The sequence below is a fragment of the Mus caroli genome, unplaced genomic scaffold, assembly GCF_978045245.1.
Source record: "Mus caroli unplaced genomic scaffold, Mus_caroli_1 scaffold_4, whole genome shotgun sequence".
Taxonomy (NCBI): domain Eukaryota; kingdom Metazoa; phylum Chordata; class Mammalia; order Rodentia; family Muridae; genus Mus; species Mus caroli.
The window spans coordinates 30,933,167-30,958,274 of NW_028227259.1; the positions used below are offsets into that span (position 1 = coordinate 30,933,167).

General features: G+C 51.9%; 1 protein-coding gene and 1 long non-coding RNA gene across 9 annotated transcripts; one reads left to right on the forward strand and one right to left on the reverse strand.

The window, feature by feature from the left end:
• Positions 1-205: 205 nt before the first annotated feature.
• Positions 206-9,114, reverse strand: Shh (sonic hedgehog signaling molecule). 4 transcript variants are annotated; one of them, XM_021162956.3, is made up of 3 exons: positions 8,783-9,114; positions 3,639-3,900; positions 206-954 (listed from the first exon to the last, which is right to left on the reverse strand). In XM_021162956.3, exons 1-3 carry the CDS (start codon positions 9,086-9,088, stop codon positions 206-208), a joined length of 1,317 nt encoding a protein of 438 aa, XP_021018615.1. In that variant the 5' UTR covers positions 9,089-9,114. The 4 variants fall into 4 exon arrangements, with proteins under 4 accessions (XP_021018615.1, XP_085692678.1, XP_029333906.1 ...); XM_085836552.1 differs by lacking the exon at positions 8,783-9,114 and adding an exon at positions 7,837-7,987; XM_029478046.2 differs by lacking the exon at positions 8,783-9,114 and adding an exon at positions 7,307-7,361.
• LOC147005117 (uncharacterized) lies at positions 6,220-23,626 on the forward strand. Of its 5 annotated transcripts, none has more exons than XR_015046903.1 (2): positions 6,220-6,329; positions 22,900-23,626. It is a non-coding gene; the product is annotated as an uncharacterized LOC147005117 (long non-coding RNA). The 5 variants fall into 5 exon arrangements; XR_015046902.1 differs by lacking the exon at positions 6,220-6,329 and adding an exon at positions 6,664-7,258; XR_015046900.1 differs by lacking the exon at positions 6,220-6,329 and adding an exon at positions 7,668-7,792.
• The last annotated feature ends 1,482 nt before the right edge of the window (positions 23,627-25,108 follow it).

The following is a 25,108-nucleotide window of genomic DNA, read 5'->3' on the forward strand; positions in this document are numbered from 1 at the left end:
AACATAACAACAGAACTCCCCGGGGTTTTTGCTTCCTTATAGTCTACTTTGGACTGCCCTACTTATTATTATTATTATCATTATTATTATTATTATTATGAATTATTCTTATAATTAAAAGTCTCCTTCCGTGCGCTTTCCCATCAGTTGCTTGTTTCGCAGTCGCTCCCCGCCCCGCCCGCCCCTTGCCCGGTCCCGTCAGACTTCAGCTGGACTTGACCGCCATTCCCAAGGGATGCATGGTCTCGCTGTCCAACAGCCAGGTGCCAATGTGGTAGAGCAGCTGCGAGTACCAGTGGATGCCCGCAGTCGGCTCCGCGCCCCTCACTTCCGCTGCAGATTGCGCTGCAGGGAGGCTGCCCCCGCCCCCGCCGTCCGTGCGGGCGGGTGCCAGCGCGGCCAGCAGCGCGTGCGCCAGGCGGAAAGGCGCGAAGGCCCGGTGTGCCCAGCTGTGCTCCTCGATGACAGCGTAGCACGAGGCGAGCACCCGGTTGATGAGAATGGTGCCGTGCGCTGTGAGCGGCGCGTACGCGCCCGCCTCCTCCTCTCGCAGCGTCACGCTGTGCACCGCGGCGGGCAGCAGCCGGCGGTCCCCGCCGCGTTCAGCCACCACGTACACGCGCTGTCCCGGGCGCACGCGGCTGGCAAAGAGCGCGCTTGGCCCGGGCGTGGGCCCCGAGTCGTTGTGCGGCGCCACGAAGAGCAGGTGCGCGGCGGTGAGCAGCAGGCGTTCGCGCGGCTCCAGCGTCTCGATCACGTAGAAGACCTTCTTGGCGCCTTCGTCGCGGTCCAGGAAGGTGAGGAAGTCGCTGTACAGCAGCCGGCCCTGGTCGTCAGCCGCCAGCACGCGGTCTCCGGGACGTAAGTCCTTCACCAGCTTGGTGCCGCCCTGCTCCAGGTGCACTGTGGCGGATCCCGGGAAACAGCCGCCGGATTTGGCCGCCACGGAGTTCTCTGCGGGGTAGAGAGAAAGACCGGTATTGAGTGCCAAAGGAGACAGGTACACCCGGTGCGTGTACGTGCGTTTGTGTGTGTGTGTGTGTGAGTGTGGGTGGCGGCGCGCGTTCATGTCCCACTCGGTTGGACCAGGGGCGCGCTCTTTGGGGTGGAGAGACGGGGGATAAGGGTGGGAGTAGATCAAGACTGGCCCAGCGCAGACCGCCCTATGCCAACAATCCCAGCGCTCCAATGGCTAAATTCAGACTCAGGCGCATTCCTGAATGACCCTCCAAGATTGCTCCGCGTGGGTAAAAGTTAGCCGGCTGTCTGCTCCAAGAGTCAGGGGACACTCCCAGCTTTTCTCCAGCCTGGGGCCCTGCCTTCTCCCTCCCCTTCTTTGCACCCAGCCACGTCGCAAACCCAGAAGGATATTTACTCTCCACTTGGATTCCTGAGGAAGCCTCCTTGAGCTCGCACGGGCGCCAGGCGCACCCTCCTCTCTCGCGCCCGGACAGCGGGGCGCAGCGCCTCCCTGTGCTCAGTGCTTGGAGGCTGCGCCGCGGGAAACCAGGCCGCCCCCGCCTCCCGCTTCCCCAGTGAGGGACTTGGTGTTGGTCGGTGGATGGCCAGGGAGCCGAAAGCGAAATATAGCAGTAGTCGTTGTAGCAACTGGACAAACATTCCAGAGGTTTGCCCGAGGTGTGAAAGCCCGAGACTTGTGTGGATTTTCTAATTAAAATCCAATAAAGAGCTTGGTATTCTGGGATATTGTCATTGTGATTTGTGGGATAAATAGGAGACAGCCTCGGAAGAGGGGATACTTCCAACCCCCCCCCCCCCGTCCCCATTCTCAGCTCACTCTACAGCTCGCTGGCCGCCCCCTCCCTATTTGCTCAGGTGCAAACCCCTCCCCCTCATGCAGTTCACTCACAAGGCACTATTTGCACAGCCCGGCCTCTTTTCCAAGCACTCGAGACGTGTATTTGAATTTTAAATGGCCAGGCCTGCTCTGAGCGCTGGAAGCGCGGGTTCTCAAGGCCCCTTGACTACCCGCTTTACTCAGCCCTCCGTAGCTCTCCAAGGCTCACTGTCCTGGAGGACAATAATTGAGGATGGGGCGGAGCGCAGGGGGCCAGGGAGGAGGGGTGGGGAGGTCCTAGTCTTCTTTGCATTCCAATCTCCAGGATCATGCTTTTGGCAAATAGAGATTGCCAGAAAGAATCTTTCTGCTGGAATTACAGAAGACTTTTAATCTTCTCATCGTTTTCCCCGGCATGAAGTGTGGGGCTGGCCGTTGGAAGCACTCCGTAGCCCCCCGGAATGCGACCCAGGGCTCTGGCGAGCCAGAGTCGTCGAGTCGCACGACCCCGCTTGACACACAAGGCGCGGCGCCCCAGCCCGCGTGTGTAGAATGCCAATGAGCTGCCCTCCCGGGCCGGGGTCTGCACTGCCTTCGAGACCCTCCGGGCTGGATTACCGCTGCTCATTTGGGAGGACATCCCCTAGGAATTCCTACCAGAGGGACTCTGCGAACAGGGATGGCAGGGGAGTCTTGCGTGTTCAGCTCAGACTTTAGGTCCAGGGAAGAGCTTACTTAGGGCCTGGGCCCGCCAACTGTATTTCCCATCCCACCCTAATAGGAGCTCCCAGACCAGGGTCCTGCAAGGAGCCTGGCAAGGTGGAACTCCTGAAGCTGACCTCTTCTACAGGCCACCACCGCTCCTGTGCATCATTGGCAGCTATTGTTGCAAGAGCCAATATCACCTACTCAGTATTTCTTGACGTTGAAATTATTTCCAACTAAATTGTGTCGCTAATATACAGTTTAGGAAACTTGGGAAGCTGGGGTGGGGGGCCTCGGGGAGGTCTATGGAAAGTCACCGTGAGCTGCCTTGTCAGGCAACACAATTCAGAGGCCACTGCACGTGCGCTGGCTGTCTGCCTCCCTAGCTGTTCCACCTCCCCCCTCAGGCCCCCCCAACAGCGCGTGGCATTGCAGGCCCAGGGAACTCTGCCTCGCGCTGGCTGGGGGGCAGCCGCTCCAGCGGGATCGCCTTCCGCAATCCTGCCAGGGACTTTCTGAATCCCAGCTGGGCTCCTAATAAGAACGGATGCTTCTAGGCTTGCGGTCTCCCGACGTTGGAAGTAAAGAGTTCATTACCTCCCACCAGGCCTTTCCCAACACACGCTTAGCGAGTGAGTTAAGTTAGTTTAGAATCCACAGGCGCCCAGCGGGGAGGAGCCAGTACCCGGGTTTATGCCCTGGACAGACCCTTCTGCTCATGGGGTTTGGGGGAAGGGCGGCAGGAGGTTCTTAAGCCCTAAATGAGAGAAGAGATCAAGGCAAGCTCTGGCTGATATCTGTAATCACCAGGAAGCCCCCTCCTTCCCCCCATTCCACAATGCTCTCTGACATCCTCTGTCTCTACTACCTGAAGCAGGGGGCTCTGGAGACAAACCAGTCCGGGAATTTGACCATGCAAAGATGCTGGCCGGTAGCCTAAAAGGTTGCAGAAGTACCTGGCTGGGGGAGGGGTCATGGGCTATGTCCCCACCGCAGAGATCTACTTATTTTCAAGAGCATTCTTCCCTTTTTTATGGCTCTTCCGTCCTCTCTGTTTTTTCTTCCAGACCTTCTGTTGGGAAGGGCTGGAGGGGTAGGATGATGGAGAAAGGCCAGGAGGAGAAGGTTCACTTACCTGCTTTCACAGAACAGTGGATGTGAGCTTTGGATTCATAGTAGACCCAGTCGAAACCTGCTTCCACAGCCAGGCGAGCCAGCATGCCGTACTTGCTGCGGTCCCGGTCGGACGTGGTGATGTCCACTGCTCGACCTTCATAGTGTAGAGACTCCTCTGAATGATGGCCGTCCTCATCCCAGCCCTCGGTCACTCGCAGCTTCACTCCAGGCCACTGGTTCATCACAGAGATGGCCAAAGCATTTAACTTGTCTTTGCACCTCTGTGGGGAGAAGGGGGAACCCTAAGTGTCAGACATGGTCCTTGGTGGTTTCTCCACCAACCACAGGCCCAGGACCCAGGGGTTGAGTGAATGAGAACATGGGGGTGGGGCATGGCGGCTGCTGGAGAGGCAGGTTCTCCAGGGAACCAACTGACCACCCGTCTCCAACTCAGAAACTTAGATGTAGCTACAATGGCCTGAGAAACAAGAGGGGCTTCTCCTTAGATGAGATTCCAGGTGTGCTTTGGTGAGACAGGACTTCTGGTGCACTCTGAGGGTTAGAGTGCATCACGAGTGTTATCTTGGAGGTCAGGCCTCCCCTATACCTGCTGGGCCTGAGGAAACCCATAGCAACGCCGAGGGGTAGGCAGCGGGTCAAGGACAAGCAAGCAGGTTAATGCTGGTGTCCAGCACAGGCAGGGCAGAGGACAAACATTCTTGGTCTAGGCAGCCACATTCTTTCCCCCAAGGAGCTCCTCTCTGCTAGGCTTGTCTGGGGCCTGATTGTGTTCCTATTTTCTTTGACTAGTTCTCTTCCTCCCCTCTTGTTTTCTTGGCCCTGCACAGAATGGTGTCGGGCAAGTTTGAAGAGCAAACTTAACAAGTGGATGGGGGTGGGGTGGGAAAGGTAGGGGGATGGGGAGTCAGAAAAGCCCACAGCTTTTGAGCCCTGCCCAAGAGAGGGTCTTCTGTGAAAGTCTGGTTACTCTGCCTCCTCCTTTGCAGGACACAGTGGAACTTGGGATAGTGGAGGCACTACTCTGGGGCCACATTAAGAAATGATGTCCCAAAGAGAGGAGTCAAGTGTGTGTGGTGGATGGCTAGCTCAGTGCTTGCAAGGTTATGCTGCTGGCTGGTGGCATGCTGGATTGGGGGGTTGTGAGCGGAGACAACATGGTAAGAGCACATTACCCAGAGAACTGGACCTCTGTAGAGGCAGGAGTAATTTCTGTAGAGGGTAGGACTGATAACCCGCGATCCCTTAGGTTACAGGGATGGGATAGTAGCCCCTAGATGACCGGGCTCTAGATGTAGCCAGCTCAGTCCTTCATGGACAGAGAAATGTGTGTGCATCAGGAAAAGTCTATCTGGCAACAAAAAGGCCCAGGAACAGGGCTGGAGAGTTCAAAGCACAACAGATGGAAGGGATGCAGTAACAACAGGTCCGCTCTGGCAGGTTTCTGGGCTGCCAGCGGTTTTCCTGAAGAGAAAAGTCCGAAGGACAGAGTTGGAGTTCAATCTGGGGGACTGAATCTGTTTTACATGAAAATCAGTCACTGAACCAGGGTCAGTTTAGAATAGAGAATCAAAGCCGCTGCGCGCAGGCGCACACCGTGGTACATTCTGCTTATCTCCTCCTTCATTCCAGCCTGCACTTCACCTCGCTCCCTTCTTTCAAGGGGGTGAGGGAAAAGCTTGCGATGTGGCTTTAACAAGCTTCCCATCCGGCAGTAGGGAAGAGCAAGGGTAGGATGGACAGAGTTTCGGAGCCCAGTACCCGGAACTGCGCCACTAAAGCAGACACGGGGGACCCCAGACAAGGAGCTCTGGGCCGAGATAGGCTTTAGGCGCAGAGAGGCCAACTCTGATGGTTACCGAATTGGCACCTGGTGCCCCAGAGCCTTCCCCGGCACCAGGCCCAGCGCAGCTCAGCAGGAAGATTCAGGGTACTCCCCGCCAGCGATGGGAGGGAATGTCGCAGGCAAGGCAATTGAAGCTCAGCCCGGTTATTAATTCATTGGGTCGTGTGCCGCTAATCAAGCCCGACTCTGTGCAGCCACCGTGAAGCCCAGCAGGGTCACTGGGGCCCAGCTTTGTGTCTGCGGAGGCCAAGTTGTTCCTGAAGCCTCCAGCTCACCTCCCGGATCTGCACCAGTGCAGTCCAGGGGCTAAGAGCAAGGGCTGTCACATCCGAAGATGGGCTTCCCTCATTGTGAGGGAGGTGGTATCTCACTTCAAGAGACTCCACTCTCTAAATACACTCCACTCTTCCCCTAACTGGGGGGCGGGGACAGACCCAACTCTTCAAAGCAGAAAACTATTCTTCAAACCCACACCTGGCCTCTTTTTCCCGACTAACCCCTAAGCACGTAGGAAATTATTCAACCTGGCTCTTCAGGTGTTCCCCCCTCCCACTTCAGCCTGCAGAGCCTGCAGATCAGGCCCCTCGCTGCCTCCCACCCCAGCCCCTTGGCCGCGGGCACAACAGCCTGGCACTCTCTGGGGCCTGGACTGCGCTGGAAGAGTGTCTGTCTGCGCTTCCCTCTCCGGAGTTAATATTAACTAGGAGCTCCTGCGATCCAGAACTGCTCAGAAAGTTCCACTGGGGACGGTCCTGCCATGGTTGAGGGACTTGGGCTCAGTCACCTTAGAGAAACAGACTGGGAGGCAGGAGAGACTGAAGAGAGTGGCACCTTGGGCCGAACCAGGTGGTTGTTAAAGGAGGGTGGGGACGGCCAATAGCAGGTTCCTGAGACCCGAGATTCTCCCCCTTATCCCCTCCCCCACCCCGCTTCACCCTTTACCTCTAGTCTTGTCGTCTGGCCACCTTCTTCCTTCCCATCCCCTCTTAACTCTGCCAAGCCGGAATAAGAAGCCGCCGAGGGTTGTACTAAGAGGAACTTTTTAGACGGCCACCTTTACAGCCACCCTTAATTTGGGGGATTTTTGCAGGGTGGGTGAGAAGATCCTGGCTTGGCCTTCCCCACCCCCACTTTTGCTGTCTCTACCCCCTCTTTTTAGGTTGGGAATCAGAAAGGCTACTGCCCAGGGGGAAAAAGTATGTGTTTTCGTTTCGTTCGTCTGAAGGAACTTGACAGAAGGTCAGAAGTTCAAATGCTGCTCGCCCGCGCGCGCGCGCGCGCGCACACGCGGCGGCGGTGGAGGCGAGAGTGATCCGGTGTAGGGCCGCTGAGCCCCGGGTACCGGGCTGGAAGGATCAGCGTGAGGGAAAGGACATAACTGGTGGTCTCCGTTTAGGGCGCTGAGGCCAAAGGGCCGCGAAGGCGGCGGGGTTGCAGTCCAGGTCAGGCCCGCGGGGCTCCCTGCCTTGCGACTCCTTGCGGCTCAACCCCTGCCTGCGCGCCCTAGGGAGAGAGCGCGCTCGGAGCCCTGCGCTCTGGCGGGGCGCGCTCCGCGCGTGCAGAGTCAGGGACAAGCCGCCGGAGCTCGCCCCCACCCCCAACCCCCGAGCGCGCTGCAACCCTAGTCCCGGGATCGATAACGCAGGAGTAAGCGGAGCTGAAAGGCGTCTACCGTGGCTCAACGCTCTTGCAGCTCTGCGACACGCAGAGGCCCGGCGCTCTGGGCACCGGAACCAGACCGCCGAAGACCCCCCTGCAGACCCATCCGGGCTGAGGTACCCTACGTGTCCACGCCTGGCCTCTTTGCATTAGTAATCTTTTACCTCCTCACACCTTTCCAAGGACCTCCTCATCCTGAGACGCCCCCCCCCCCCGGGGGGGGGGAGGGTAACCAGGGGATGGGTGCCCAGAGCCAGAGAGAGAACTCGCTCCTCCAAGCCACACCAGTCGGGCGCCCCGCGGTCCGCGCAGAGTTAACTGTAGCTCGCGCAGCTCTCCGGCTCCCCCGCGCGCGCGCGCCTACACTCGCGGTCCAGATTTAAGGTGGTCGGGAGCAGATGAGGGAGATGGAGGGAGAAGATGGAGGGAGAACGGCCCTGTATTCAGTCTCCACGATTCCTCTTTGCTCCAGTTCTGGCCCGCCACCCTAAGGCTAGTCTCCTAGGCTTCCCATACAGCAGGTACCTGGTGGCGAGATGCGCGTCGCGTCGCGCGGGCTGTTCCACTCTTGTTTTCTCCAGCCCCCGCCCCCTGCACTTGCGCCCCGCCAGCGCCGCTCCGCCAGCCGCTTGGCGCACCTAGCCCTAAAGGTAGGACTTGAATATTTTAATAGGGCAGTAAAAAGGATGCTGACCTATATTTGCAAGGAAACCCATTTCCAGCTCCAGTCATACGTGCATGGAGTTTCAGAAAGTCTCGATTTGGCTGGGAGATTGGCAGCCTAGAAATCTCAAAGGAGGTGGGATGGGAAGAGAGGCTCGTGTTTTGCTTTGCCGTCTGTCCATCCACCCTAGTCGCCGAATATTTATTCGCTTTTAATTCTTATGCAAGCAGGTTAAAAATTAAAGCGATTGCAAAGCCAGCAAGTTCCAAGTCCCTCCCCTAAGGTACCGCGGGCTCTGGAGAAATGAGGAGCATCCTTAAAGAAATATCAATACATTCTCTGACCGGCACAATTGAGGACGATGGGATCGCAGTCAGGCTACGCGATACAGTGGGGACAAGACGGGCGCCTCTGGAGCTCCTGCCTTTTGTCAGAACTGCCCCTAGGCTTTCTCAGTTACAGTTCTTTGGTGGTGGGGGGGTAAAGGGTGGGGTGGTCTTGGGAGAATAACACAGAAAAGGAAAAGGTAGGAGCTAGGGGACGAAATGCTCCAGGCTATGTTTGCAGTGACCTGGAGGCCCTTTGAAGTGTATAGGGGCATCCCCTCTCCCTCCATTTTCTGCCTCCACTTGGAAAGGGCAGACTCCCTCAGAGTAAAGGTCTTTCTAAGTTTCAAGCTAGAATACAGGTAGTTAGAGGAGGTAGTCCCGGGAGACTAATTAAATGAGACTAGTAAGATAGAGAACCCCATCTTCTGGTGCCCCATTCCAGCAAACCCTAAACTTCCTGCTGGACCCTTCACCTCCTTTTTCCTCCCGGAAGAGGAGTGCTAGGTGGGCAGGTGGGTGGGGAAGGAGAGAGCAAGCCGCCTTCCTACCTGCCCAAAGAGCAAACAGAGCAGGGCTGACTGCTTGGTCACACGCACCCCCCCCCCTCCCGGGAAGGAGTCTGTTTCCCACCCGCAATGGGTCTCTACCTGAGTCATCAGCCGGTCTGCTCCTGTGTTTTCCTCATCCTTAAATATGATGTCGGGGTTGTAATTGGGGGTGAGTTCCTTAAATCGTTCGGAGTTTCTTGTGATCTTCCCTTCATATCTGCCGCTGGCCCCTAGGGTCTTCTCGGCTACGTTGGGAATAAACTGCTTGTAGGCTAAAGGGGTCAGCTTTTTGGGGTGCCGCCTCTTTCCAAACCCCCTGCCGGGCCCACAGGCCAGCCCGGGGCACACCAGCAGCGAGGAAGCAAGGATCACCAGAAAACATCTGGCCAGCAGCAGCAGCAGCATCTCGTCCGCGGAACCTGAGGACTTGTGAGCTGTCCCCGCGCTGTCTGTGCGCGAGCGGGTACGCGCGGGTGTGTGCGTGTGCGCTCCTCCTTGCGCTCGGCTCTCCCTTCCTCGCTCGGCTCGTTCGTTCCCTCTGGCGCTGCCTGGCTCTTTCTCTTCCTATATAACCTTGCCTGCCGCTGCTGCAGGGGACTTGTCTCCGATCCCCACCCAGACTGGGGCTGCGATGGCAGGCTGCCGGTCGCTGGTAACGGAACACATCGGAGTTGGGTCTCGAGACAGCAATTAAAAGACAAAAAGAGCCTGATTTTAAATGGTAGCAAGGCTGGAGAGCTTGTGAGACAGGCTGCCTTTCGCACTATATTATAGCTGGCAGGGGCGCATCTGATTGGCCAAGCCGCACAAGCTTGTCTTCTGATGTTAACCCTGAGAAAGACTACATTTCTCCCCCCTCTGGCTGCTGTGGCTTTATTTTCACCTGAAGGCTTCCAGTTTTAAAAAGAAAGAGAGAGAGAGAGAGAGAGAGAGAGAGAGAGAGAGAGAGAGAGAGAGAGAGAGAGAGAGAGAGAGAGAGAAAGAAAGAAAGTCTTTACTAAGGTAAAGGTGGGTGGGAGGGAGGAGGCCTGTTTATTGGAATAATACCCTGCACTGTCTGCTTTGTGCTCACGGCTGCTTCCCCCTTACTTTCTCTAAATGGTAGATGCTTTGGTTAAAGCCAGCATAAGTTTTTAAAGGACAGTCCAGATGCCCCCCCCCCCTACAAGCTTTGACCATAAAACAGCCTCTCAATTGTTTGAGGGCAACGCTGCCTCCCTCCTGTTTACCTTATTTACACCCCATCCCCAGATGTGAGTGTACAGGACAGACGTCACCGGGTTGTGAAAACAGCTCACCTGAGCATCTCCTGAATATTTAGCATCTTTAGATAGAGGATAATCACAGGTGGCCACAACCTAAAGAGTTGCTGTTTTGAGTGCCCTAAAATACTGTCCTTTATTGTACCTCACTGACTGCACCACATTCAAGCCTCTGCAGGTGGATGGATGCATCCCAGCTGAGTGGCAGGTAAAGAATGTCTGCAGGATGTGGTGGGGTGCATAGACCCAGTGCAGTGGGTCTATGTGCTGCACCCCAGCATGGAGGGCAGCTGGTGTGTGCTTGGTGGGTAGAGGTGATCTGTCTGGGGCAACTGAAAGTGGGCAAGGCTACATACGTGAAGAACCCTTTCCAATTGATCCTAGCAAAGTGCAGGGCTGGGTAAGTTGATGTGGAATTCAGGCTCCTTAACACAGTTGTATTTCACAGGAGCTTTGCAAGCTAATTTTCAAGGAAAGAAGCTGGCTAGGTGTAGGGCCTGCAGACTGAAGGTATTAGGGATCTAGAGGACAGTGTTCTGGCCAAAAGAGGCATCTTAGAAGAGGATATGCTGTCTAGAGGTCACTACTCTTGGGGTGTCCAACACTCTTTCAGGAAAAAGGAAAATCTCAAGAAAAGTCTTAGTTGAACCAGAAAAGTAGAATGTGAAACGCTTTGTTTTTATAGATCATAGAAATCTGCTCTGGCTTTTCTCCCATCCTACTCACAGGCAAGATTCCTCTAGGATGGGTGAACTATTTATGTGGGATGGAATACCTGCTTAGGGACCGAGTCCTCCAGCGTTAGCCCATGAGACCAGCCTCTGGCTCTTGATCCTGTCCCAGTGCAGGGAGAGGCCCAGCAAGCCTGAAGCTCAGCTGGCAGTGGGGTCTTTCAGAGGTTCCCTTTACTTAGAAACTTGGTTGCTTTTGAGTTAGTGTGAGGCGAGGAAAGTGCGTGTTACTGTCTACTTTGAGTCTCAATGGCAGCATGGCAGAGCCTCACTATCCCAGGCTTGGAAAGGGTTGACTAAAGCCTGCATACCTGCCCTCTCTGGAGTTTTCTATCCTTTGATTTATGAGGACCAAGTACAGATTCCTAGTGGGAGTTGTTCCCAGCTTCATGCAGACCAAATAAGAGCCAGACTCTCCAGCCTGTATCCTCTGTGTACATCCCCCCATCAACTAGGGAAAATGGATACAAAGGGGACCCACTGTTCTTGATCCAGAAGAGTGGGCCTGCCTGGCATGTGGCTGTCATATTACTAGCCGGCGGTGGGCTAGACAAGACCTGAGCATCCTGGAGCCTCATTTTGCCTCAGTTTTTTCTTGTTCTCTGTGCATGCTGACCAGCACTCTCTTCTTGATGTCTTTGAATATAGACTGGTGAATGGATCATGCACCTGTAGACAGCTCTAGTCAGCATTGGATTGGCAGTGGGGAGTGGGTGGGATTTCCTGGGGAAGGAGGCAGAGAATAAAGGCCACATTTCTCCCTGTGGTCAGGCTCATGATCCTGTTCTCAAGACAACAAATATGAACTGTGATTGCTTTTATCCAAGCATTTCTGTAACCCAGAGCCCTGGAATACCTGCAGATGTATGCAGATGTGATTAGGAAACAAACCCCTAAGCTGCCAGCGTTCTATGTGGGCACAGCTGGCCTTGGAGTGCCCAGACATGGTTACCTCCCTTTTGGCTGTGAAGAAGGAGGTGACTTGGTTCTGCTCTGGCCTATTGCTCACCCCCACTCCATCTCTAGGGACAAGGGATGCTAATTCCAGAGAGAGCCTGATAAGGGCCGGCCTTCCTGGAGTCTGGAAGGATCTTTAGAAGGAAAGTAAAGATTTACTATAAACTCTTTTGTTTTTTTCCTTGTACCCAGGGACAGCTTGCTTCCTGCTCCAGGTTGCAGAAATGCAGGGATAAAAGCAATCACAGTTCATATTTGTTGTCTTGAGAACAGGATCATGAGGCTGGCCACAGGAAGAAATGTGGCCTTTATTCTCTGCCTCCTTCCTGGGGAATCCCACCCTCTCCCCACTTCCCAGACACCAGACACTCACTGCCTTCCACCTACAGACACCAGATGGCTCCCTCTCTTTGCTTTCCCCTCTAGATCATTTGGGCCCCTCCCTGTGCCTGTAAGAGGTTCCAGAGCCCAATCTCTGCCTGGTGGGGCCAGCCATTTAACTCCCAGAGGCTACTTCTCATTTGTGTAGGTTCAGCTATTCCTCCTGCTGGGCATTTGCAGGCTCTCACCCTTCTTGTTTCTTTCCGTCCAGCGTTCTTTCCTTCACTCTGAGGAGTACTGGCCAACCTTTGACTCTGCCCCACGCCCCTGGAGTGCCCATAGTCCTGGGCATGGCCCCTTCCCCCTTCTGGCCCTGCCGCTAGATGGCGTCCTCACTCTGCCTTCGGCCCTGGCCTGCCAGGTTGGGGAAATTCTGCAGTCTGCAGTTGGAAGGGCCTGGAAGCAGGACTAGGCTCTTTGGCTCCTCCTTGCTCTCTGCCACTTGTCTTTCCTTCCCACCCCTTAATTTCCTTTCCCCAGTTTGAACTAGGGATCCCAGCCCAGCCCTGCCTGCTGGCCTCTTTTCTTTTCTCCCAGTTGATTTCTTTTCCTTAGAACAGCTCTGCACCATCTCATTCTATCCAATCACCCAGTTAAGTTTCATTTTCTTCCTGATTTTTTTTTTCAATTTTGGCAAATAGAGTTTCACTTGCTCCATTTTGTTCTCTGGGGTGATATCTAGGGGAGAGGAAAACCTCACAGCCAAGGAGAGACCCTATGTCTGGGAAGCTGCTCTGTGATAACAGTCAGAGAATCACATGGCTGTGTGAGACTTTGTCCACACCCTCTCCAACCTCCAGTGGCCCCTGCGTAAGGTGTAAGCCATGGGTATTTAATTCAGGCCTCAGTTCTGTGAATCTTAGTAGTCTCCAAATGATTTCCGATCCTCTATAGGGCAACCACATTTGTGGCTTGGAAAGAGGAACTCAGTGTAGGCAGGTGGCTTAAGGCCCAGAGGACCAAGGGATGGGTCTGGATGCCATAGCTAGTTCTTCTGACCCAGGTCTGGGCATTTCTTTACCATAGGTGCTTTGGCACTCCAACATGCCACCACCTTTCCTCCAGTCTTGGAGCTGCTGAAGCGCAGATGCCCCCGGGAGAGGTAATCCATTAAGCCTAACATTAGAATCACCTGGGGAGCTTGGAAAAAAATCATGTCAGCCAACAGCTACAGGGCTGTGCTCACAAACAATCACATCAGAGTTTCTGCTTTGCTGACTCCCTTGATGGGAATCCCCAAGACTTGGGACAGGGGAGGGGAGCCACTTGGCTGCAGGTTTCTGCTCCTGGGGATGTTCTTCAGTCCCTTCTGGATGTTCCTGGGTCCCTGGACATACTATTCTATGGCCACTCCTGGCAAGGGACAACACCTATGGCTTTATTAGACAGAGCAAAGGACTGGTAGTAAGCTTAATGAGTTTCATATTTTTTTCTAGAGCAGGTATAGTGAGGGGTCCATGTGCAGGTGAGGGGGTACATTAAATCAGGAGGTTTGGGGTGTAGAGCAAAAGCCAGGGGAGAAGGCAGGAAGCTGTGAAAAGCCACTCTGTCCAGAGTGAGCACAAGTCTGGACGCCCAGATGCATCATGGTATGCAAAGGGGTACCTGGCTTTGGATGACCTTCAAGTCCCTCACATTGGGAAATGGGGGTCAGAGACCATTATACACTTCTTACATTCTTATTTAGGGAGCCTCAGTACCTGCTTTGATTCTCTCTGACCAGAGCCTCTTGTCAGACAGGCTGAGCAATAGGGTATTACATCATCTAGGTGTCTGTCCAGAAAGAAGAGAGCAAGAGGGACTGGATGCTGACGTACCAGGTATAGGGCCAACTCTGTATGGGGCACCCAGATTTATCTGGCCTGTCAGTGAGTGCCATGATGTGTCATGGAGCCTTGTTCTGTGCCCATTCATCCTTCTCAGGCTCCAGGCTGTTGAGGTATTACAATGGCTCCAGAGCCACTGTGGCTCCCATTGTGTCTGGAATCTGTACCAGCTGTAATGTAGATTCCTAATGTGCTGGTTGGATATTTGTCAACCTGACACAAACCTACACATATCTGGAAAGAGAGATACTCAGGTGAGGAATTGAGATTGTGGGAAAGGCTACGGTGTGTTTTCTTGACTGATAATTGGCTTGGGAGGGCTACCCTTATTGTGGACAGTCCTAACCCTGGGCGGGTAGTCATGGGGGTATAAGGAAGCAAGCTGAGCAAGACATGGGAGCAATCCCGTAAGCAGCACTCCTCCATGCTTCTGTTTCAGGTTTTGCTTCTGGGTTCCTTCCTTGACTTCCCCTCATGAAGCACTGTGCTGTGTAGGCATAAGCCAAATAAGCTCTTTCATTTCCCAAGCTTAGTTTGGTCATGGGGTTGTTTATCACAGCACTAGAGAAGCATGCTAGGACACCTAGTCTTTCTAGAACGTCTTGGAACTCTGGGTAGGATAAAGGAGTCACTGAGATCTCTGACATGGTGTTTTGGAGAGAAATGCTCAGACCTGTGTGTGACTGAATGGGCCCCAGCAATTCCTCCCTGCCCCTCCCCCGTTGCCTCTTTGAAGTTCTCCCTACTGGGAGCTCTTCCAGTCCTCATTTCAGAAAGCTGTGGCCCTAAGCTCAGGAGAAGCTGCTGGCCCAGGCAGCAGCCACTTTTTGGAGGAGTCTAAGAGCTAAGCCCCAACTTCATTCCACACTGGACACAGAGGACCATATAGCACCCTTTGACTTCTCACAGGCGAGGTCCTGAGCAACCTGGTCTCTCACATGGGGACCAGCTGCTGTCCAAACTAGAGCCCAGGGCCGGAGCAGCAGCTCAAGAGCTCCAGGGGCATTAACCCTTTTCATGCTTTTGAAGGACAAGTGCTTTCTTCTGCTGTCTTCAGAGGGACCCTACCTTCCTCCTTCAAAGCCAAGTTGAGAGCCAGAAGCAGTGAGGTTGGTGGTTTGCACCTGCTGTGGGGGAGAGAAAGGGCTGGCAGGATGGAGCTAGGTGGGTATGGAGGGTGAGAAATGAGAGAAGGGGTTGGCTGAGGTGGGAATCAGGACACAAAGGGAAGCCAAGGGTGCTCAGCAAACGCTTGGGTTGTCCAATGTTAGCCAAGCTTCTAGGACCCGACTCAACGAGCTTCCTACCCTGTAATATTCTCATGGACCAGTTCTCCAGAAGGCTTTGGGCAACCAGAAAACCAGATGGCTGGTACGGCTCTCTTCTTCCTCGGAGGCAGGGGGATTTTGTAGAGGATTCTGCTGACTGAGAAGTGGCTCCTCACTTCAGAAAGAGCCACTTTCAGCAGATGCTGTGCAGCTCTGCTCAGAGTTGTACCAGCTCCTGAGTCATGTCACAGTCTGCACCCAAGTCCCAGCGTGGGGTCTGGAAGCCAGACAACAGGTGCAGAAGATGCTGCATAAGATAGCTTTCTCCAAAGAGGGGGTGTCTCCTCCCCTCTGTCTCTCACCAGCAATCCCCTCCTTCAGCGGCCATGGGATCTCACCTCTTTGGGGACTGTCTTCCCCAGAGAGGGTCTCCAGGCTTGAAGTCACCTAGAACTCAGGTTAGCAGAATTTTCTTGCCCCGTGTACTTAGATTGAATTTCAATTTACTAACACACAAACAACCCTATGGAGGAACAAGAAGCCCAGAGTTTGTATATTCAGTCTGACCCCACAGAGAATCTATGGCAGGAACATCAGCACTCATGGTCCCTGGCCCCAGAACCTGTCATAGAGCTCCAGCTGTGATCTGTGGGGCACGTGGCTGCATCAGCAGACGGGAAGCAGGGACTGGAACAGAAGAGGAAGCATGAACGCACACTTGGAAAGATAAGCCACAGAGTAATGTATGCATCTTGGGGCTCAAATAAAAAATAGTCTAGAATCAGTTGCTCTTTCCTGTAGCTTTTTGTATTGGACACACAGGGTCACTATTCTTTCTCGGAGCCTCCATCCTCACCATTGGCCTGGAGGGGCATGTCTCCTCACCCAAGGGCACCAGCCATCTGTGGTCTGTGTGCCCTTGATGATGACTTTTAGCCCTGGCCCTCAGCTTCCTCCCTCCTCAGTCTGACGTAAGAGTGTTTCCAAGGGGATAGACACCGAGGCTTCAGGACTAGACATGTCCACATTGAGTTTTTGTGATGCCTAGTGGTTACACTACGGGAGCCATCTCCCCGCTGCCCTCAGAGGTGAGCTTGTTGTGAGAGCTTCAGCCTCTCTGGTGGCCTAGATGGAATCTGTAGATGTTGTTTCTAGTTCCTTTTCCTGACGCTGGGATAAAATGCCACGACAAAACAATTTGAAGGAGAGGTTTTCTTGATTCACAGTAGAGAAGTACTGAGAGCAGGGGCAGGTGGCAAAGGACCAAACTGCATTTTCAACCAGGAAGCAGAGAGGTGAGTGCTGTTGCAGGTTCACTTGCTTCCGTTTATGCATTGCAGGACCCAAGCCCAGGAAATGGTCCCACCTACAGTGGGCATATCTTTGTATCTCAGTTAACCTAGCAATCAAAGTCATTCCCTATATGCATGCCCAGAGGGCTAATGGACAGGCCCTTGTTTAGGGTTCTCAGCGGTCTTCACATCAGGGCAGTGAGTGTCCTATGGCCTTTGGTTGGTACTTCTTATGGCCAGGCCTCCATGTGTCATGAACTTGCTGGTATAGAGAATGGACAAGGAGCCTGGTGACAGTCTCTGTGGCTAAGGTGTTCCTCTCTCCATTGTCATGTTGGAGTTTTGGCAGATTATTTTCATATTATTCTCAGATTATTGGTGTGTGAGGTTCAGGTGTCCTGACTGCTCAGGGCTGAGTCTGTGTCAGTTCCCCAGAGGCAAGTTGCTTCTGTCTGAGTCTAGCAGCTGGTTCCTCCATGCAGGGCACTGAGTGTTGAGCTAGCTTACTACATGCTCAGTCTTGGTCTGTGTGCTTGGTCTATGTGCTATGTGCAGTAGACATCTTAAAACAAGAGTCCTATAGAGTGAAAGCTAAAAGTATGTGGAGTTTGTTTTGTTTGAAGGACTGAGCTTTGGTAACTGAGATGGCACTTAACATCAAGAAACAGCAGAAACCTTGGCCCTCCTTGACAGTCTGTAGAGTACCTTCCTGTTGGGACTCACTGGACCCCAGCATCTCTAGTCTCAGGGAAGGTGTGGAACCATGTACATCTCATAGCTGCCATTGAGAGGTTTCCAGGAAGACTCCCAATCAGAGAACCAGGATCGGATCTGGAAGGATCTTCTCCAGGTCAATGTAGAAAAGATGCTGGGAACCTCATCCTAAGCTTTTGATTAACTTCAAGGGGAAAGATTCTAGATTCTACACTCTTGACCTTTGAAGGTGGAGACCTGCTCCTGCTGTGGAGTTCCCTGCCTTTGCCTTGGGGGATTTTGGGCAGTGGCCATTCCTGGTGCGTTATGTCTGTGCTTTTGCTTGCTGCCCTGAACAATGTCCATGCACCTTTAGCTGCCATCCCCTGTGGTGGCAGACATCTAACTTCTCATATGTGGGCCATTTACCAAGGGCCTGTGTTGTTTATTATACCCATGTTTTATGCTGAGAGTTGTTACTTAAACTCTGACATCAAGACTGTTATCAACATACCTATGCACTTCTAGAAGCGTCTATTGGTCTTATTCATCTTCCTAAGTCCCCAGCTAAGATGATGTTCAATTAATATTGATCACTTGATGAAAGTTTCTTATCAGTGCAGCACACTCCAATGGTTTCTATTTGGAAAGAATTCAACAAAAATAAACTAAGAAAACCAGTTTGCCGTAAGAGATCACCGCTGGCATCTGGCTTTACTACGACAAACACGTGAGGCCAAAGGCAGCTCACTGTAGGATGAGCCAGCTGACTTTGGAGAGGGCATTTCTTTAGCTTGGCTAATAAAGACATTCAATGAAATTGAGTTACTTTCAACAATTCTACTTCCTGTATTTCCCATCCTTTTTGATTAGCAAATAGGATAAAGCATTGGAAATTATCATGTCACTCTGTGGAGCTGGCGTTTTAGAAAGCAGCCTCTTCCTGTTTTTTTTTTTTTTTTTCTATTTTTCCCTGAGACAGAGTCTCACTAGGTAGACCGGACTGCTCTGGAACTATGGATGTTAACCTCAGATTCCTCTTACCTTTTTTTCCTTTCTTTTCTTTCTTTCTTCCTTCCTTCCTTCCTTTCTTTCTTTCTTTCTTTCTTTCTTTCTTTCTTTCTTTCTTTCTTTCTTTCTTTCTTTCTTTTTTGGCATAGACACACATGGCTACTTTATACATAGGAACCCCTGTAGTGACCTAGTACCACCGACAGGCAGCATGACGAATAACCACTTGTTTCCAGAAGACATTGAGTCCTTTAGGTAATGCTTCAGGGTGGAGCACATCAGCCATCATGGTCTCCAAAGGACAGGCAATGCGGCTGGATTCTTAGCTTAGTCTCTGCTTTAGGGACCCAGGGAGAGCCATGGTTGTTCATTCCTCTTCTCTGCCTCGGAAGGTGGGACCTCAGTGAGCTGTGCAGTAATTTTGAACTTAATTCTCCTAACCTAAGACTTGAACTTCCAGGAGGGCCCAGTGTTCAGGTGCTGTCCAGCACTCACTCAAAGCCATTTCCTTCTCCACTAAGGACTAACATGGACTGACATTCTGAGAGGGGGCTGGCTGTTTCTACCGGCAGCCTGTCCACAGCAAGGGGAGACTCCTCATAGCCTGTTCCCCGGGGAGTGCCTGGTGCCATTTTTCCACAGATGGGAGGGCTGAGAAGCCTGGATGGTGTCTCACTGGGGGAGGGCAGGATGCCAAGAGAGACCCAAAGGTATGAGAAGGAGCCAAACTCCACTTCTCCCCTGGCCTTTTCAGTGTGAGGTGGCTTGCCCCAAAGTACACAGACCCTCAGATGAATCCAGCTTTCTGTTTGAGTAGCACCCAGACAAAGCCTGCCCTCGGGGATGCTCCTCTGCTCCCTCCCACCATGGTAACTCTGGCATTCACTGGACCATGGGAGCAGGCCAAGTATGCGTGTGATTGTCTCGATTCTCTTGTTTCTTCACATTGGCAGACAGTGTTTGAATGTTGCGTACATGTTTTTCTTTCTCATCCTGACATATTTATACCCTAGTTTTGTTTTGTTTTATTTGGCCCGGTGGAGAAGGGATGTGTGTGGGAGGTGACAGAGTGACAGGGACACCCTTTGAATTAGATTTGTTGTGAATGCCCATCTAAGGATCTTAGAATTTGATCACGGAAGGAAGGAACTTGGAAGCATTCTTAAAACTGCATGCCAATGTAATTGCACCACATTCTGATCCAGCTATTAATGAATCAAATGAAGCAGGTATAAAGGCTTCACATACGCAGGCAACAGTTCCATAAAGGAGGAAGTAAAACACGTAATTAGGCAAATCAAATAAGGCACGGAAACAGCTTTCAAATATTTAGTCACATGCCATTTCCCATTAGTTTACTGTGTGCTTAAATGAGCCTGTGGTTTTATGGCCTGGTTAAAAGAGAGGCAACTGCAGACGCATGGCTTTTAAAGGTTGCTTCTTCACACCTCAGGGTGTTGAGCAGGGCCAGTTATACCTAATAGAAGGGGAGAGCAGGGATAGGACTTCCCAAGGATGGCCTGGAGATTGCCAGGGTCACATGAACATCAGTTCATGAGGCTTCAGCTAGAGGGGTCTCTGGGGGTACACCCCCAGCCCATTTCCACGAGGTGGATGGTCTTTTGAACAATTACAGAACTTTTGTTCAAATCTGCTGCAATGTGGCAACTATTGGTCAAGCCATTGGTCGCCTTTCTTTGTATAAATAATCAATTCTAATCAGTAATTGCATCTGGGCAACAGCTCAACTCTGCTGTCATCTTTTGGCTTCCAGCACCGTGACTCTGAGGGCAGCAATACACTTTACTATAACGGTACTCAAGGCCAGGCAGCATTTATTCTTATGTTTAACTGTCTGGTTAACAGAGTGTCATTTCAGTTCCATCTCCACCGTATGTAAAAGAAAGGTAGGTAAGAGGCAGAATCTTTAGAATATCTACTATATGAGCTCCCAGAGAGGAGGGATCATCTCTCTTAGTTTTCATAGCTGCATCCTGGGATTGTTGAAGGGATTTCTTGGGCAAGTACCTTTTAAAATCTCTCTCTCTCTCTCTCTCTCTCTCTCTCTCTCTCTCTCTCTCTCTCTCTCTCTCTCTCTCTCTCTCTCTCTCTTGCTAAGGTGTTTGATACAGAACAGAAGGGAGGACTGAGGGATAAAAATAGCTGTTAAGTCAAAGATAAACTCAAAACCCTCTGCAAAGAGCTTTCAGCTTATCTGCATGAGTGAGTAGCAGGTGGGAAGGGAAATTGGCCAAGGCAAACAGGTGTGGATGCAAAGCCAGTATTAGTTAGGGCAGTATTAGCACCTCACTTACGGTGTCCCTTGCTATTAGCCCTGACACTGCAATACAGCTCAGCCTCTTCTCTCTTGTTGTATGCTAGACTTATCTGTGGGACAGCTGTCTAATTTGGCCTTATACGATCTCAAATTTTATGGTTAAAAGTCCAATCATCCAATTTATTGAATAAGACATTCCTTAAGTTCCTTAGCTAGATTGAGCCTTATGTTACACACCTCTAACCCCAACGACTGGAAAGGTTGTGGCAGGACAGTAAATTTAAGGCAACCCTGAGCTACAAAGTAAATCCAAGTTCAGCACAAACAACTTAGTGAGACCCTCTCTCCAAAAACTAAAGAAGGTTCGGTGGTGGACAACCCACCAAGCATGCACACGGCCAAGTAGCAGAGAAAAGAAAAATAAGCTTAATTAAAATAAAGGCTGTTTGTTCTTGACTGTCACCCTAGGTTTGGGTAGGAGTAGGGGTTTTCAAGGACCACTGGGGTGTGGCTGACAGCAGAGCTTCAGGGAGCTGGTTTAAATCAGATATGACTACCACATGCTTTTAGGGGTATTTTAAGTGTGACAATGTCCCCTCTTCCACATCCCCTGTCTCCCTCCCTTCCTCCCTCCCTCTCAAGATGGAGAAGGAAAAAAATTCCATTGTTTCATTAGAAGAAAACATGGCATTTGCTCCTGGTACAAAGGTTTGTGGGAGATGTGCTGTGAAGGAATAAGAACCCTATTAAAATATTTATAAATCGAAACAACCTCAGAAGCCACAGGCTCTCTCAGGCCTCTCAGTGTTCTGTTCTGAAAGCCAGATAAATCATCATTCAGAGAGCGAGGACGAGAAATCCAAACAGACACAAAGAGCTCTGAGGGCTTCAGTAAGAGGAGGCCATTCAGGCTAGGACTTGGCTAGGCTGCAGACGGCCCAGTAAGCCTTAGCACTTCTGAGTCATCAAAAACGGAGAAGGGAATTCTTTCCCCTGCGTGTTTGGTGCCTCCAGAGAGCATCAGAAACCAACTAGTTGTCTGCTACAGGCTGCTGATCCTTTACAGGGGAGTGGAGTTTGTCTGGACTGAGCCTGGAGTGGGTGGAGGTGGCATAGGGTACAGAGCTCTCACCCAGGCCAGACACCACACTGGCCCCATGCTGGCTCCTTTCAACCAGTCCATGAGGTTTTGGGGGAGACTCACATTTCTGGGTGTCCAGAAGCTTGCGTGCTCATCGGTATAGCTGCTACTACTGATTCATACCACCATCTACTCCATGCTCCTGATGCTGAGGCAATGCCATCCAGCTCCATCCTTTGGTTCAAACTTGAAGCTCATCCTATCCTGAGAGAAGTAGCTGAGGTGAACAAGGAGAGAAGACTCAGGTCCTGAGAACAGACTGCTTGCTTCTTCATGGCAGGGAGCCAGAGGTTTCTGAGCTGAGCATCATATACCATACAATATCATACAGTACATACACATGTACCATACAGTATACACACACACACACACACACACACAAACACACACAGCACCAATAGGCTCTACAGTCTCAGGCAAATGTTTTTGGTTTCTCTCTCCTCTCCTCTCCTCTCCTCTCCTCTCCTCTCCTCCTCCCCCTCCCCTCCCCTCCCCTCCGCTCCCCTCCCCTCCCCTCCCCTCCCCTCCCCTCCCCTCCCCTCCCCCTCCCCTCCCCTCCCCCCTCCTCCCCTCTCCTCTCCTCTCCTCTCCTCTCCTCTCCTCTCCTCTCCTCTCCTCTCCTCTCCTCTCCTCTCCTCTCCTCTCCTCTCCTCTCCTCTCCTCTCCTCTCCTCTCCCTCCTCCCTCCCCTCCCCTCCCCTCCCCTCCCCCTCCCCTCCCCCCTCCCCTCCCCCCTCCCCCCTCCCCTCTCCTCCCCTCTCCTCTCCCCTCCCCTCCCCTCTCCTCCCTTCTCTTCCCCTTCTCTTCTCCTCCCTTCTCTTCCCCTTCTCTTCTCTTCTCTTCTCTTCTCTTCTCTTCTCTTCTCTTCTCTTCTCTTCTCTTCTCTTCTCTTCTCTTCTCTTCTCTTCCCCTTCTCTTCTCTTCTCTTCTCTTCTCTTCTCTTCTCTTCTCTTCTCTTCTCTTCTCTTCTCTTCTTTTCTTTTCTTTTTTTCTGATTTGAGCTCCTGAGTGGAGCAGGCCACTTCCTTCTGCTTGGGGTCAGTACCAGGACCTTCCTGTTCCCTTCTTAGCAGCAGCACCTAAGCTCAGCTCAAGGCTTTGTACCTAGTGTCCTCTGTTACAGTCTCTACCCAGGAAAGGCCCTGCTTATGTGTTTGATTGAAAGTTCTATCTCCTTTAGAGGCATCTAAGTTTTGATTATCTTACAGGAATATATCAGAGAATTATAAGCTACTGTCTAGTATATTTGCAGCCTGGATGATCAGATCTCTATTTGGTCTGGTCTCTGGCAAGAATGCTTGCTTATTCAAGATCCAGAGGCATTTGCTAACTGTAAGGTGACGGTGGAAAGCCATCACGTTTCTCTGGTTTTTCCAGATGTGGGTGTTTGGATTCACCGAGAAGGATGTCAGCTGTGGAGCCATCATGGGAATTGCATGGAAGCTTCTCAGAGACCCAAACTGGAACCAACCCAGTGACTCAGCAACTCCACTAATTGGAAATGAAGTCAGCGAGCTTAAAGGATATATGTCCTGACAGGACGTCCCAGCAAAGATATGGAAGCAAAGATACACAGTAAAGATATGAAAGTAACTGGATGTCCATAAAGGAAACAGATGGATAAAAATTGGTACGCACTCACCATGAGATATTACTCAGCCATGAAAAGGGAGAAAAGACCCAACATTTCCAAGAACATAGAAAAGCCTAGAAGGCACAATGTGACTGGAAGGACAGACACAGAAGGACAAGGTGATCTCATTTAGATGTGCTGGTTTAAACAAGAATGTCACCCAGAGGTTCTGGCATATGAATATTTGGTCCCCAGTTGGTGGCACTGTTTGGGGGAAGTTTCAGAGGTGTGGCCTCTTTGGAGGAAGTGTGTCATTGGAAGAAGGCTTTGAGAAGAACTACAAGACTGGAACAATTTCTAACTAGCTCTCTCTCTCTCTCTCTCTCTCTCTCTCTCTCTCTCTCTCTCTCTCTCCTTCCTGCTTGAGGAGATGTAAGATTTCAGCTCTTCCTGCGGCTGTGACTTTTGTCTGCTGCCACAATTCCCTGCCATGATGGGAGCCATAGTCCAAATAAATCCTTTCTTCTATAAGTTGCTTTGGTCATGGTGTTTTCTCACAGCAATAGAAGAGCAACAGATACAGAAGTGCAGTCTCAAGCCAGCTGAGTTCACAGCAACAACCACAGACTGGTGGTTGTCAGAGCCTGGGGTGGAGACAGAGGTTAAAGGTTACTGCAACTCTACTACATGCCAGGGAGTCAGGAGTAATGTTACATGCGTACAACTGGCTTGGAGCATCAATCTCAAGTGACCTCAAGACAAGAATAGGAAGCAGGTGAGGGGATGCACATGTGAATTAAGGTCATTGTAGCAGTCATTTTATCTTGTATATGTGACTGAGCAATCAAGTAAAGTGCTTGCTGTGTGCTCACTAAGACCCAAGTTTGGATCTCCTGCACCTATATAAAAGCCAGGTGAAGCCACACTTAGTGCAGTCGGGCAGGGACGGAGGACATGAGAGACAGAAGGATTCCGGGAGCTTGCTGGACAGTCAGTCTAGGTGAGCCAGTGAGCTCAAGTTTTTGCCTCAGGAAAAAAAAAATAGGGTGGAGAATAACTGAAGAAGACACCTGATGCAGACCTTTGGCCTCTATGTGCACACATGCACACTCCAGCATACACATCACACCAAATGACTGAACATGTGCTTTGCAGATGCTTACCTTAGCGATGCCTGTGCCCATCTTTTCTTGAGGAGAGAGGGCATTTTTTTTGCCTCTCTTGATGTCTTGCTTCTGATGCCTCTTGCTGACTGGATACTCTGGGGACAACTGCAGGTAACTTTCCCAGAAGAGCTGATTGCTGCTTGAATAACTGTCCAGCTCAGTGCCCTGCCCCCCATGATGACCTAAGTCATGCCACCAGGGGATGGTGCTTCAATAGAGCCTCTGTGCATGGTCAGCAGCAGCTCCTGGCATAGCCTCCGGGGACCCAGCACTTGGAGGGATCAAGTCACAGGATAATGGGAAAGAATGCTGTCCACTGGCGAGGTGACCACTCTGCAGGTGATCAGGAACAGCATGGCTTTAGACATGGTCCCACCCTTCTCTCCGAGTGGTTGGCTGTATCTGGAGTGAGAGTCTGAGTGCTTTGTCTCCTGTGGTATCAACAGCCCTGGAATAAGCAGTTGCTGTCCCCTTATCCCAGGCCTGCTGCTCTTACATGTAGCAGTGTGGGTCTCTATCCATGGTAAGTAGGAAGTCAGACCTGGTGAGGCACTGTTTGCCAAAGACAAGTGGGAGGCTGAGAGCAGGGTAAGTTCTGAGGCAGTGGGATACCTGTAGAGGGAGGCTTGGGCTGAACAGCAGGTAGTGGAGGGAGCTGCGTAGGCAGTCCAGGGAGGTAAGTCCTGGGCCACACACACAGCCTGACACTGCCTCCATTTTGCAGGCAACGGAGGGAATTTCTGCATGTTGCTGGGCTGTGAGGGTGGTTGATCTCCATGGTAGGTTGCTTTGATGCCTGGCTATGACTGAGTTGTTACCAACCAAGTCATGCTTCACTCAGAAGATG